A 14,865-nucleotide genomic window follows, 5' to 3' on the forward strand; every position below is an offset into this window, starting at 1 on the left:
GTAGTGACGTCATGGCTGTCGCCGGCCAACGAGTTGGTGTTTTTTCAATGTATGCTTCAGACACGGGTCACGACGAGGCGTTCCCCATAGCGACCCCTAGAGGACACAGTTCGAAGTTCCCATGAAAGGGGACTATAAAAGTCCTACTATATCCAAAATCCATTTTAAAACCTGCAAATGAACTTCACAGATTTTTCATAGATCCTGATAAAATGTACCATCCACTCAAGTTCACACGCTCTGCAGCTGCACCAGGAAAAGAAGCGTTAGAGAAACCAACGATTTCTCATTCTAAAACATGCAATTATTTCTCACACGTTTGGTATCTATCTATTGTGCTTCACTTGCCAATAATTAAGACACATAAAGAACCTCACTATGAGTGCTAACACAATGACAGTTAATGATCGTGGATGTTTGAGGGAAGGAGAATACAGTCATTAACACTGTATCGCAGTGCATTCAGCCAGACTTTTTTCCAAAGCAATATACAGTACATTCATTACAGGAACAATCCCCCCCGGAGCATCCTGAGGTTAAGTACCAGGCCAAATGGGACGGCAATGATCTCAATAACTCTCCAGCTCCGGCATCTCCAGTTCCATGGGAATGAAGCCACATCCTTTGCGCCAGCAGCCCAGATCCCTAACCATCACACTTTCCGATGCAGATGCAGAACTTATACAAACACAACCAGCAGCAGAGCAAATACAGTAAGAGTAACGCACCTTCTCCAGCTTCTCGAAGTGCTCCCGCAGGAACTTCAAAGGCCGCTCGGGCTTGGCGATGCACAGGTTGACGATGCACTCTTTGAGGATCTGCTGGATGTTGTGTTTCTGCACGAAAACCTCGCAGCCTTTCAGACTTTCGTCTTCTTCCAGATTGGAGGAGGAGGTGGCCATCTTATCTTCTATCACTGCTGCAAGAGAAAAGAGTGAAGGAGGGGGGGGGAGAAGAGATATTCGTTCTTAAGTCTGTGTAACTTGTTCTCTCAGTTGATAAACTAGCCTGCTGCCTGACTAATGAAATCCACAATATATTCAATATGCATGTATGTGTCAATCAATCATTTATTGCAAAAACACAAAACACAGTGCTTAGATAGATAGATAGATAGATAGATACAGACATGACATTATGACTAAATCATAGTGATGATGATGATGACAAAGGCCATTCTTCTGTATGTTACATATTTACATTTCACTTCCGCCATTGATTCACATCAACCGTTTAAAGATCACCGGCAACTGTCGCATCAATCCTCAATTTCGACGTATACGTTCACGAAACCGGTACCGCATTCAGTCGTGCGTGAAAAACGACGCGTCGGTGTGTCGGCGGAGCATCACTCTGTGATCACCTGTTTACGCTTTTATCACCGCGTATTCGCTTCTAAATGCAAACCTATGCGGTGTGTGAATGGTTTTAGACCTTTAATAAAACCGCGTCTGTTGGTATATTAAGCTAAAAACAGTCGCGTGCCGGTGTGTTTACCGTTGATTTGGCTTACCGTTACGAGGCGGAGATGGAGGGCTCGCGCTCTGGGATGCTGCTTGTTTGGTCCTGCTGCTCGCGAGCGCTATGACGTCAATCCGTCTCCCGATTGGACGCTGACATTACTGGTCTACAATGAAATACGTAATTTAAAAGATCAGAAAAGACTTGTAACTCTTATGCAGATGTTGGTGGGTTGAGACTGTTAAGTTTTATTTTAGAGTTATTTATTTATTTTCCATAATACTCTGATGCAGCCAATCAGCGTCATTGTGGGTCTGTGCGTCAACCAGAATAGCGCGCATGCTTTCTCATGCTGACCTCTGCAAACAGTGATGTTTTGTGACTGAACACATTTATATGCACAGATGACTGTGCTTATGTCAGATCCTTTTCCCAAATGAGCAGTTATGGAACATAAAAAAATTCATGATTAGGAAATAATAAGCAGATTTTTCTTACATTATTCATGTATTATTCAAATTGCATGGAGGCAAGATTAGTGTTATTGTCAAACACAAAATCTAATAAATACTTATTTTTAAAAAATCCGTATGTATGATACCCACCATCTAATTAGAAATCGTTCTCATGTGCTTCATCTTTTATGGCTTTGTCAATATACTATTTATTTATTTATTTATTTATTTAATGGTATTTAAAACTATATGTTTGTGTGTATACACACACACACACACATATATATATATATATATAGGGTATATATATATATATGTGTGTGTGTATATATATATATATATACTGTATATATATATATATATACTGTATATATATATATATATACTGTATATATATATATATATACTGTATATATATATATATATACTGTATATATATATATATATACTGTATATATATATATATATACTGTATATATATATATATATACTGTATATATATATATATATACTGTATATATATATATATATACTGTATATATATATATATATACTGTATATATATATATATATACTGTATATATATATATATATACTGTATATATATATATATATACTGTATATATATATATATATACTGTATATATATATATATATACTGTATATATATATATATATACTGTATATATATATATATATACTGTATATATATATATATATACTGTATATATATATATATATACTGTATATATATATATATATACTGTATATATATATATATATACTGTATATATATATATATATACTGTATATATATATATATATACTGTATATATATATATATATACTGTATATATATATATATATACTGTATATATATATATATATACTGTATATATATATATATATACTGTATATATATATATATATACTGTATATATATATATATATACTGTATATATATATATATATACTGTATATATATATATATATACTGTATATATATATATATATACTGTATATATATATATATATACTGTATATATATATATATATACTGTATATATATATATATATACTGTATATATATATATATATACTGTATATATATATATATATACTGTATATATATATATATATACTGTATATATATATATATATACTGTATATATATATATATATACTGTATATATATATATATATACTGTATATATATATATATATACTGTATATATATATATATATACTGTATATATATATATATATACTGTATATATATATATATATACTGTATATATATATATATATACTGTATATATATATATATATACTGTATATATATATATATATACTGTATATATATATATATATACTGTATATATATATATATATACTGTATATATATATATATATACTGTATATATATATATATATACTGTATATATATATATATATACTGTATATATATATATATATACTGTATATATATATATATATACTGTATATATATATATATATACTGTATATATATATATATATACTGTATATATATATATATATACTGTATATATATATATATATACTGTATATATATATATATATACTGTATATATATATATATATACTGTATATATATATATATATACTGTATATATATATATATATACTGTATATATATATATATATACTGTATATATATATATATATACTGTATATATATATATATATACTGTATATATATATATATATACTGTATATATATATATATATACTGTATATATATATATATATACTGTATATATATATATATATACTGTATATATATATATATATACTGTATATATATATATATATACTGTATATATATATATATATACTGTATATATATATATATATACTGTATATATATATATATATACTGTATATATATATATATATACTGTATATATATATATATATACTGTATATATATATATATATACTGTATATATATATATATATACTGTATATATATATATATATACTGTATATATATATATATATACTGTATATATATATATATATACTGTATATATATATATATATACTGTATATATATATATATATACTGTATATATATATATATATACTGTATATATATATATATATACTGTATATATATATATATATACTGTATATATATATATATATACTGTATATATATATATATATACTGTATATATATATATATATACTGTATATATATATATATATACTGTATATATATATATATATACTGTATATATATATATATATACTGTATATATATATATATATACTGTATATATATATATATATACTGTATATATATATATATATACTGTATATATATATATATATACTGTATATATATATATATATACTGTATATATATATATATATACTGTATATATATATATATATACTGTATATATATATATATATACTGTATATATATATATATATACTGTATATATATATATATATACTGTATATATATATATATATACTGTATATATATATATATATACTGTATATATATATATATATACTGTATATATATATATATATACTGTATATATATATATATATACTGTATATATATATATATATACTGTATATATATATATATATACTGTATATATATATATATATACTGTATATATATATATATATACACATATACATACATACATATACATATATACTGTATATATGATAAATAATAGTGAGAAAATAAAATAGTTAGAAAAAAAGTATATGTTGCATATACACACACATACGCTCATATTTGTTTTGAAAAGGGTTGTATGTTTTCTGTATGTTTATTATTATTGAACCCTCTCGTTATTTTTTTTCTTTGTGGAAAAAAAAAACAAATCTTGTTCTGATCATGGACTCGAAGTAAAATAAAGTTGAGCTGTTTTGAATGAACATCTACCGTAAAGCAATCTAAGCTGTCGCAATCTACAGTCGTAGTGGCAACGATCGCCATGACGACCAGTCTCCCTCAACAACAAACACACACGTGAAGTAGCAATGGCGACCGCCAGCGATGAGCGAGCTGCAGCGGATGTTTTAAAATCTCTGGCTCGCCATTTGAACTGTCTAAACGACGACAACAAAAGCGCGAGAAGGCGAGCTCTAGAAGCGGTGAAGAGAGAAACCGTCGAGCAGCGCTTGTCCAGCGTCGCGCTGCAGGAGCTTTTCACCGGTTTGCTGAAGGCGCTGCTGAAATGTCTGTCAGATCCTGCGGAGACGTGCAGAGACACGGCGGTTCAGATCCTCACGGGCTTTATCAGAGCTGTCCCCAGACCAGAAGACGCTCTGCCCTACCTCATGCCCGCGCTGGCGCAGAGGCTCGGCGGGAAGGAGATCCTGGAGCCGGCGGAGGAGCTCAGGCTGGCTCTGATGGAGACGCTGTCTCTGGTGCTGGAGGAGGTGTGCGGCAGGCAGCTGGCCCCCTACCTGGATGACATGATCAAGATCCTGCAGAGAACCATCAGAGATCCCTTTCCTGAAGTCAAGAAAGAGAGCTGTAAATGTGCCATCAGTGTTGCACAGAGCATTCCTGGTAAGTGGGGCCCTCAAGCTGTTGATATTCTTTAAAAGACAGTTGAGATACAGTATATATGAAAAAAATAAATAAAGGTAATATCATGTCAGTTTGGTTTCATTATGCAGAAGTTAAGTGGCAAACTGATCTTAGACAAAGACTTTGGCTTAGATGGGTTGTTGGTTGTCACGGTAACAAGGCCAGACTGATGACCCTGACCAAGACCTAAAATTAACACTCGGCCAAATGAGAGTAAAAAGTGTTGGCGAGTATATTTATTAATTCTAACAATACCTGAGATTGTGATTTGGTTTATGCAACATGTGCCAAACATCTACCCAAGTTTAGAAATCAGTTTTCAACAAAAGAAGCGCATTTTAAAAGAGAAGTTTCCCTGTGGTTTTAGATGTGTTGTTAGTTGTTGTGGTATTTTATTCTAATATATATATTAGGGCTACACGATATTGGAAAAAACATTGTGGTATTTAGTTTTTCTGTGATGTATGTGCGATATGAAAGAAAAAAAAAATCACCAGATGACTTGAATAGCTCTATTTGGAAAAAGAAAAATGATTGGAGTGATTTTGTAGGTGAGTAAATCAGCATAGGAAATAAACAAATTACAAGCATAGAGGAATTGTAACAGTAAGTGTAACTGTATAAGTAACTGTAGTAATAATAATAATAATTATTATTATTTCATATAACAACAGTAAAATTACAATACTAATATTTATGGTTATTTTTTTATTTGCTTTCAAACATTAAATCATTGAGCATTTATTTTGGTGGAAAACTGCAGGGAAACCATATCACATTCCCAGGTATTGTAAAAGAATTAATAAATATACTCGCCAACACATTTTTTTTACTCATATTTGGCGTTAATTTTGGTCAGGGGCATCAGTCTGACCATGTTATCATGACAACCAGCAATCCATCTAAGCCCTGCTTGCCACTTAATTCCTGTATAATGGATCCAAGCAGATACATTACTCGACCTTTATCTATCTATCTATCTGTCTGTCTGTCTGTCTGTCTCTCTTTGCTCAGATCATTTCCACCTGCAGGCTGAGAGTCTTCTGAAGCCCCTGCTGCAGACGATTTCTCACCAGCATTCCCAAGTGAGAGTTTCTGTCACACAGGCCATTGGCGCAGTCATTCAGCACAGCACAGGCAAGAACGTAGATGACGTTTTGTCCCACTTGGCACAGAGATTGTTTGACGACTCTCCACGGGTAAGCTGGCAGCCGCTTCGCTGAAAAATCGATGAATAACAAAGAAATCAAATGAAAGAAAGTTCTTGATTGATGCGTTATTTAATAAATGACTTATCTTTGGTATCCTTCCAAGAAATTCTTCTGCTAAATATGAAATATGCTTGCTGTCTTACAAGGCACATTGGTGGTGTTTTTTCCACATGGGAATGGTTTATTTTTGTGCTAATCTGTTCAGGTGAGGAAAGCTGTTACTATAGTCGTGGGTGATTGGCTTCTCCGTCTGCCGGACCGATATTCCTACTTCCACAAGCTCATCCCACTGCTTCTGAGCAGCCTCAGCGATGAGATCCCTGAAATCAGGTCAAAACAAATGCACAATCATGGAAATAACATTGTTTTCCAGGCCTTTTAAAGTCATGAAAACTAGTAAAATTCATTTAAATGTATTTACTGTCATTAAAAGGTTAGGGTTTGGCTGCATTTATTAAATCAAAAATACAGAGTAAAAACAGTTTTCTATTTTAAAATGTAATTTATTCCTGTGATGTTAAAGCTGAATTTTCAGCAGTCTTCAGTGTCACATGATCCTTCAGAAATCATTCTAATATGCTGATTTGCTGCTCAAGAAACCTTTCTTATAATTATCAATGTTGAAAACGGTTGTGCTGCATCATATTTTTGTGGAAACCATAATCTACTTTTTTTCACAATTCTTTGATAAATAGAAAGTTCAAAAGATCCGCATTTATTTGATAACATAAATAAATCTTTTGTAACATTATAAATGTCTTTACTGTCACTTTTTAACAATATCATATTTAACAATAACAATATAATTTGGATAAAAGAGTCTGCTAAATGACTAAATGTAAATAATGCATCCTTGCTATATATAAGAATCAGTTTCTTTGAAAAAATTAATTTTGATTTAAAAAATGTGTCTTTTCTTATACAAAATGTATGTATGAAAATGTATGATTTTGTGATTATAAATAAATTCATTCAGGTCTCTTGCTGAGGACTTATGGAAAAAAGTAGGATCTCAATGGGAGAAGGAAAATGAGGATGATCTGAAGGATAAGATGGACTTTCTGTTGCCTGCTCCTGTCCTCTACACATCTGGAGGTAGTACAAACTAATCACAGAATGACTTTGTTTTAGAGATGCACCGATTGATCGGCCAGGGATCGGAATCGGCCGATTTTCCTCATGATCGGCCCGGATCGGTGACCGGCCGGTCAGTCTCACTTCTTTCCGATTTCGAGCCGATCCGTTTTGTTATCAGCGGCACAGGTATTAACCTCAGCTGCGCATTCTCGCTCTCTTCTCTCTGACGACCCCTTCTCTCTCACACGTCTCATTCGCTCCGGTTAAATAGTGCTTGTATTGCGCATTATTTTAGTAATTCCCGCAGGTTTCGCACTTACACCAAACACGTGAAAAACTTAGTTTCATAGCTCTCTTTATTCTATTGCATTTATTTGTGCTGTTGTTTGCAATGACTTAATATTTTATTACTGACTTTTTACTTCTTTTTTTTTTTATGAAAATAAAACTTTGCGTTGAAGAAAAGTAGATTTTTGTTTGTATATGCTGTCAATTATAGTTCTTAGAAAGAAAATCGGAATCGGCAAAAATCGTTATCGGCAGATCACACTAACAAAAAATCGGAAATCGGAATCGGCCAAGAAAATTGCAATCGGTGCATCTCTACTTTCTTTCCTAAAAAATGATGTTATGGATACTAAATACATACATATAAGATATCAAAACTCTAGATGAAACCCTTACATAACATTTGAGGTACTGTAGCCCCCACTTATCCCTTCAACAGACTTTGATGCTCAGCTGTCTTGTCCTAGAATAAAAGCCCCACAGGCCTGATCTAGTTAAGGGTTATTTCATGAGTGAAACTAGGAAGAAGCTTGCTAGGGTGGCAGATGCTAGCTTTTATATTTATTTATTTCATTTATTTTTTCTACTTTTATTGAGAGAAAAATAGAGAGAGGACAGAAAGACCAGTTAGCCAGATGTTTGCATTTTTATTAATAACCAACTCATCGTTACAGAAGATTTCGATTTCAGCTTTCTATTCATCAGGGACTATTCATTCAAAATACTGTGTATATACTGTAGCAGCACAACTATTTTCAACATCGATAAATGTTTCTTGAAATCAGAATATTAGAATGATTTCTGAAGGATCATGTGACACCGAAGACTGGCGTAATGATGCTGAAAATTCGGCTTTGATCACAGGAATAAATTTCATTTTAAAATATATTCAAATAGAAAAGTGTTTTTTAAATTGTATTCTTGATCAAATAAAAAGCCTTGGTGAGCATGAGAGACTTGTTTCACCATGAGAAAATGTCTTTTCACCATGTCTTTTCTGTGCATGAGAAAAATTGAATAAAAGCAATGTTTCTCCTTTTTCTCATACAGTCGAGCGTCCCGGGCTAGGCTGCAGGGAGCTGGTGGTGAGGAATCTGTCAAAGCTGCTTCCTGCTGTGGGCCGGGACATTGGTGACTGGTTAGTGCAGACGCGAGTGAAGACGGCCCAGCTGCTGCAGGTGCTGCTGCTGCATGCTGAAGATCACTGTACACAGCACCTGCAGTCACTGCTCACGGTTCTGTACCATGCCTGCGCAGACCCCGAGACTGACGTCAGAGCGCAGGTAACAGGACAGCCAATCAGGATCAGCATTCACAATATTGCTCTAGTGAGGTTGCTTAGCATTCCACCAAAGCAATATGCAGTACCAGTTTTAAAGTTTGAACTTTTTTGATGCTGCACGTCAAGGGCGCCCCTTCCTAAAATATTAAAGGCAGCTGTGTATTCATGCATAAAGACAAAAAAATATATATCTGGAAAATATTTAGTTTCCATTGCACTGTAGTCTTTTCCAACCCACTATTAGATGGTACTTTTAGTACTTTTAGATGTATAAACTAGGGCTGGTAAGCGATTAAAATTTTTAATCTAATTAATTACATGATGTGGCGATTAATTAATCAAATTAATCGCAAATTAATCGCACATCAAATTTGGCTGAGAAATTACTTCCAAAAGATAATTTCAAGTCATTGTTGTGTAAAGCATCAAACAGACATTACAAAAAGTAGCTTCAGCACGAAATATTTTGTTTGATAAAATTTATTACATATACTCTTTTGGACCGTGAGGGTGAGTAAATGATGACACAATTGTCATTTTTGGGTGGGTGAACTATACCTTTAATAATTTATTTTAAATTAATTGCACAAGTACTGAATTGAGCACTTGAATGTTTAAAAAGGTAAGACTCAGAAGCACGTGCAAATGATACATTATGTCATCTGTCGCGAGCGTCTTTCACGTTGAAATATTTGCAGGAATTTCGCGCGTTACAAGTGCGGAAACTGTGGGAATCAGTAGAATTATGCACAATCCCGCGCCGAAATTCAAGCCCTGTATATATATATATATATATATATTAGGCTATTATATAGTATTATAATAGCATTATATAGTGGTTCAACGCATTATATTGTGGGGGGTTTTTTTTGTCACAGATCGGACAATTTTTTCGGATAAGCAAGAAAAAGAATATTTAAAGCACAGAGAATGACAATGCCGTGAAGGGGTTTTGACATGGGCTAATTTTATGTGTATGTATAGGCTACACAACTCGGTATTTCCGCGCTGTCTGAAACACGTCTCTATGCTTGTGCGCGCTCGATTGTGTCGAGTACAGCGCGTGAGTAACGAATTGAGCTCTCTTTCGTTTCTTCTTCTTGTGGTTTAAAATTGCTTGACCGTGTAAATTGGCAAATTAATCTGCGAATCACGTGCGTGCCGAACGGTATTTCTCATCCGTACGTATTACGGATCAACTGCGATCCGTTTAATTCCTAATATGGGACAGATCAGAGCAATCTTTCATTTACTTATTTAACATGAAATTGTCAAATTGCTGCTCCATATCAATCGCATACAAAGAAAATACAGAATAATTAGAACAATCATTAACATAAATAAATAACAGAGTGTCATATCTATACACATTTTTCCCAGAACGTTCTTGCGACCCGGTAGCAATTCTTCCATGGCCCGGTAGTGGGTCGCGACCCGGTGGTTGGAGAAGTAGACAGACACTCTTGGGTGGTTGGGGACCTCTGCTCTAAATAATAAACTAAAACTACCAGTAGGTGGTGGTAAATGTCTTAATGATTAATTCATCGAGTCATTTATTCATTCATTTGATTCGTTCAAATAGCTGATTCATTCAGGAGTGAAGTAAATGGTTCTTTATGAATGGTCAATTGAATCATTAGGCTTGTTCGACTTGAAGCGGATCATCACCATCAGACCGATAGGTGTGTGACATCAAAGTACCGCGAGAGCGATTAGAGAGCAGACGGCTCTGCATGCTTTTGAATCGCTCTCGCGGTACTTTGATGTCACACACCTATCGTTCTGTGTAGCGCCGCTTCAAATCCAAAGCGCCAAATGGTTCACCCAATTCATTCAAACATGCATTAAGAAATGAAATGCCGCTGTGTGTTGCTCGGAGAAAATAATTTTCTTTAGAATGAAACTGTAATTTTCAATTTTTACTTTTTTCCACAATTCATTAAATTATTTATTTTTATTTTTTAATGCAGTTTTATTAGAAAAATGAGACTTCACCTACGTGCAAAGACCTAAAACAGGGTTGTTCAATTAAATATTGGGCTCAGTGCAGTGGTGTCTCAGAATGTTTCTCCAGAAAAATATTAAAATATTTAATCCATTGAGCCAAATTGGATATGAATATTAAAAGGTAAGAGCAGCTGTTTAATCAGACTATTAACCTATTGTATTTACAGTTAGAAACCTATGTATAACAAGACTTGCTGAGAAAAGATGTAGAGGTTGTTGTCTCGAAGGGACTTTGCTTTTTTCTTAGAAGAATCTACTAACAACACACAACAACTTGTAATCAGTCTCAGAGTTACTAGGCTAACATGCTGAAATAGTTCCAAATTTAGATGAAAAAGCTTTATTGTGTACGGGGCCTCATCATTAATTTGTCACAACAATGTTTTTTGAACATTCAGAGTCATATACAGTATATTTGACAGACAAAACTACCTTTACCTTGCTGCATTCTCATTGTCTACAGAAAGTATCAGTCCCTTTTGCTGCTCAGCACCGTTTCTGTGATACTGTTGTTAAAATAACCGTGTCATCTCACTGAAGCTGTTTTTTTAATCAATAATACAGTGTTTTACGTCTTTAGCTGGCGAGAGAGGCAACAAACATGAAGCAGAATGGGCTTAAAAGAAGTAGAATATTAGAGGATATAGTGCCAAAATATCATTACCATAACTGGGTTGTTTTGACGCGCTGCTCCCTTGAACTGTACAAATGGTATTTTAGTGGTTAGTATCAGCTTTGATTGCATTGATTTTGATTTCAGTTCTCTCATTCTCTCTCTTGACAGTGTTTGGAGTCGGCAAAGCTGTTGGGAGTGTTTGTCAGTCCAGAGGTTTACCTCAAGTTGCTCCTGCCTCACGTTGAAGACTCCACTTCCTGCTCGTCTGCTTCTCCCTGGGCTCCTCTTATGGTTCTGGGGTCCGTATTAAGAGGGAGTTCAAGGGAGGCGTTAGGACCCCACCTGATAAAAATTGGAGACACACTTGCACACCCTGAAGTCTGTCAGGGGTCCCAACAGGTGAGAGACAGTAGCCGCTTTTCCACCATCGCACTGAACGGTTCTCTTTGCATAACCCTTCCATTCCGCGCCGATCCGAGCCGGCCGGTACAGTTATGGTTTCGTTTTCCACTGCCGGGCTGATAACGGATCTCTTTGGAATGCAATTCAAATGCGTCAGTCGTTGCCGTGGTAACACAAGTGTTTACATATGATATGAGGTGTAAATAACCACCGCGTTATGGAGGATGATTAGAAATTTCTTTAGATTTTATTACTAATTTATGTTTACATTGCTCAAAATAGCGCGCTTAGCAAGCTACGGAGAAACTAGCAGCCAGGCAACAGACCAGTGACAGATCCTGAGTGGCGACGTCATGCACACACACTCTACCAGCACGACTCAGCACGGTTGTCTAACCGTGCCGAGAACAGTTTGTAATCGTGCCGCGCCGTACCAGGCTCACGTGGAAATACAACTGGAACCGTACCTGACAGTTCTTAGTAGGCCTGGGCGATAAAACGGTATCGATAATTATCGATGGTACACCTTCATCGATAACGATATAAAAAATGTTTGATATAGCGCACGATATACAGTGGGTACGGAAAGTATTCAGACCCCCTTAAATTTTTCACTCTTTGTTATATTGCAGCCATTTGCTAAAATCATTTAAGTTAATTTTTTTTCCTCATTAATGTACACACAGCACCCCATATTGACAGAAAAACACAGAATTGTTGACATTTTTGCAGATTTATTAAAAAAGAAAAACTGAAATATCACATGGTCCTAAGTATTCAGACCCTTTGCTCAGTATTTAGTAGAAGCACCCTTTTGATCTAATACAGCCATGAGTCCTTTTGGGAAAGATGCAACAAGTTTTTCACACCTGGATTTGGGGATCCTCTGCCATTCCTCCCATTCCTCCTTCTCCAGTTCTGTCAGGTTGGATGGTAAACGTTGGTGGACAGCCATTTTTAGGTCTTTCCGGTCTTTCCAAATTGGGTTTAAGTCAGGACTCTGGCTGGGCCATTCAAGAACAGTCACAGAGTTGTTGTGAAGCCACTCCTTCGTTATTTTAGCTGTGTGCTTAGGGTCATTGTCTTGTTGGAAGGTAAACCTTCGGCCCAGTCTGAGGTCCTGAGCACTCTGGCCAAAATATCATTACCATAACTGGGTTGTTTTGACGCGCTGCTCCCTTGAACTGTACAAATGGTATTTTAGTGGTTAGTATCAGCTTTGATTGCATTGATTTTGATTTCAGTTCTCTCATTCTCTCTCTTGACAGTGTTTGGAGTCGGCAAAGCTGTTGGGAGTGTTTGTCAGTCCAGAGGTTTACCTCAAGTTGCTCCTGCCTCACGTTGAAGACTCCACTTCCTGCTCGTCTGCTTCTCCCTGGGCTCCTCTTATGGTTCTGGGGTCCGTATTAAGAGGGAGTTCAAGGGAGGCGTTAGGACCCCACCTGATAAAAATTGGAGACACACTTGCACACCCTGAAGTCTGTCAGGGGTCCCAACAGGTGAGAGACAGTAGCCGCTTTTCCACCATCGCACTGAACGGTTCTCTTTGCATAACCCTTCCATTCCGCGCCGATCCGAGCCGGCCGGTACAGTTATGGTTTCGTTTTCCACTGCCGGGCTGATAACGGATCTCTTTGGAATGCAATTCAAATGCGTCAGTCGTTGCCGTGGTAACACAAGTGTTTACATATGATATGAGGTGTAAATAACCACCGCGTTATGGAGGATGATTAGAAATTTCTTTAGATTTTATTACTAATTTATGTTTACATTGCTCAAAATAGCGCGCTTAGCAAGCTACGGAGAAACTAGCAGCCAGGCAACAGACCAGTGACAGATCCTGAGTGGCGACGTCATGCACACACACTCTACCAGCACGACTCAGCACGGTTGTCTAACCGTGCCGAGAACAGTTTGTAATCGTGCCGCGCCGTACCAGGCTCACGTGGAAATACAACTGGAACCGTACCTGACAGTTCTTAGTAGGCCTGGGCGATAAAACGGTATCGATAATTATCGATGGTACACCTTCATCGATAACGATATAAAAAATGTTTGATATAGCGCACGATATACAGTGGGTACGGAAAGTATTCAGACCCCCTTAAATTTTTCACTCTTTGTTATATTGCAGCCATTTGCTAAAATCATTTAAGTTAATTTTTTTTCCTCATTAATGTACACACAGCACCCCATATTGACAGAAAAACACAGAATTGTTGACATTTTTGCAGATTTATTAAAAAAGAAAAACTGAAATATCACATGGTCCTAAGTATTCAGACCCTTTGCTCAGTATTTAGTAGAAGCACCCTTTGCAGATCCTTCTGTCAGGTTGGATGGTAAACGTTGGTGGACAGCCATTTTTAGGTCTTTCCAGAGATGAGAGATGCGGTTTAAGTCAGGGCTCTGGCTGGGCCATTCAAGAACAGTCACAGAGTTGTTGTGAAGCC

The 14,865-nt window shown here is 35.0% G+C and overlaps 2 protein-coding genes across 4 annotated transcripts in view; one reads left to right on the top strand and one right to left on the bottom strand.

Moving 5' to 3' along the window:
* prkar1b (protein kinase, cAMP-dependent, regulatory, type I, beta) overlaps positions 1 to 1,688 on the bottom strand; it is a 75,264-nt gene extending 73,576 nt beyond the window's left edge. The window contains exons 1-2 of one of the 3 annotated variants that reach the window (XM_016451638.1): positions 1,514 to 1,688; positions 729 to 919 (exon numbers count right to left, since the gene is read on the bottom strand). In XM_016451638.1, coding sequence (XP_016307124.1) covers positions 729 to 902 — 174 coding nt within the window. In that variant the 5' untranslated portion in view covers positions 903 to 919; positions 1,514 to 1,688. Of the gene's footprint in view, positions 1 to 728; positions 920 to 1,497 lie in introns of all 3 variants that reach the window. The other 2 variants (XM_016451639.1, XM_016451636.1) reach the window with 2 other exon arrangements.
* Positions 1,689 to 4,927: 3,239 nt separating this feature from the next.
* Positions 4,928 to 14,865, top strand: part of LOC107661854 (dynein assembly factor 5, axonemal-like) — a 27,636-nt gene continuing 17,698 nt past the window's right edge. The window contains exons 1-6 of the mRNA XM_016451640.1: positions 4,928 to 5,508; positions 6,544 to 6,728; positions 6,946 to 7,070; positions 7,717 to 7,835; positions 9,156 to 9,388; positions 12,179 to 12,409. Of these exons, the coding sequence (XP_016307126.1) occupies positions 4,974 to 5,508; positions 6,544 to 6,728; positions 6,946 to 7,070; positions 7,717 to 7,835; positions 9,156 to 9,388; positions 12,179 to 12,409 (1,428 nt within the window). The 5' untranslated portion in view covers positions 4,928 to 4,973. The remainder of the gene's footprint in view (positions 5,509 to 6,543; positions 6,729 to 6,945; positions 7,071 to 7,716; positions 7,836 to 9,155; positions 9,389 to 12,178; positions 12,410 to 14,865) is intronic.

The sequence above is a fragment of the Sinocyclocheilus anshuiensis genome, unplaced genomic scaffold, assembly GCF_001515605.1.
Source record: "Sinocyclocheilus anshuiensis isolate Anshui unplaced genomic scaffold, SAMN03320099.WGS_v1.1 scaffold47, whole genome shotgun sequence".
Lineage (NCBI taxonomy): Eukaryota > Metazoa > Chordata > Actinopteri > Cypriniformes > Cyprinidae > Sinocyclocheilus > Sinocyclocheilus anshuiensis.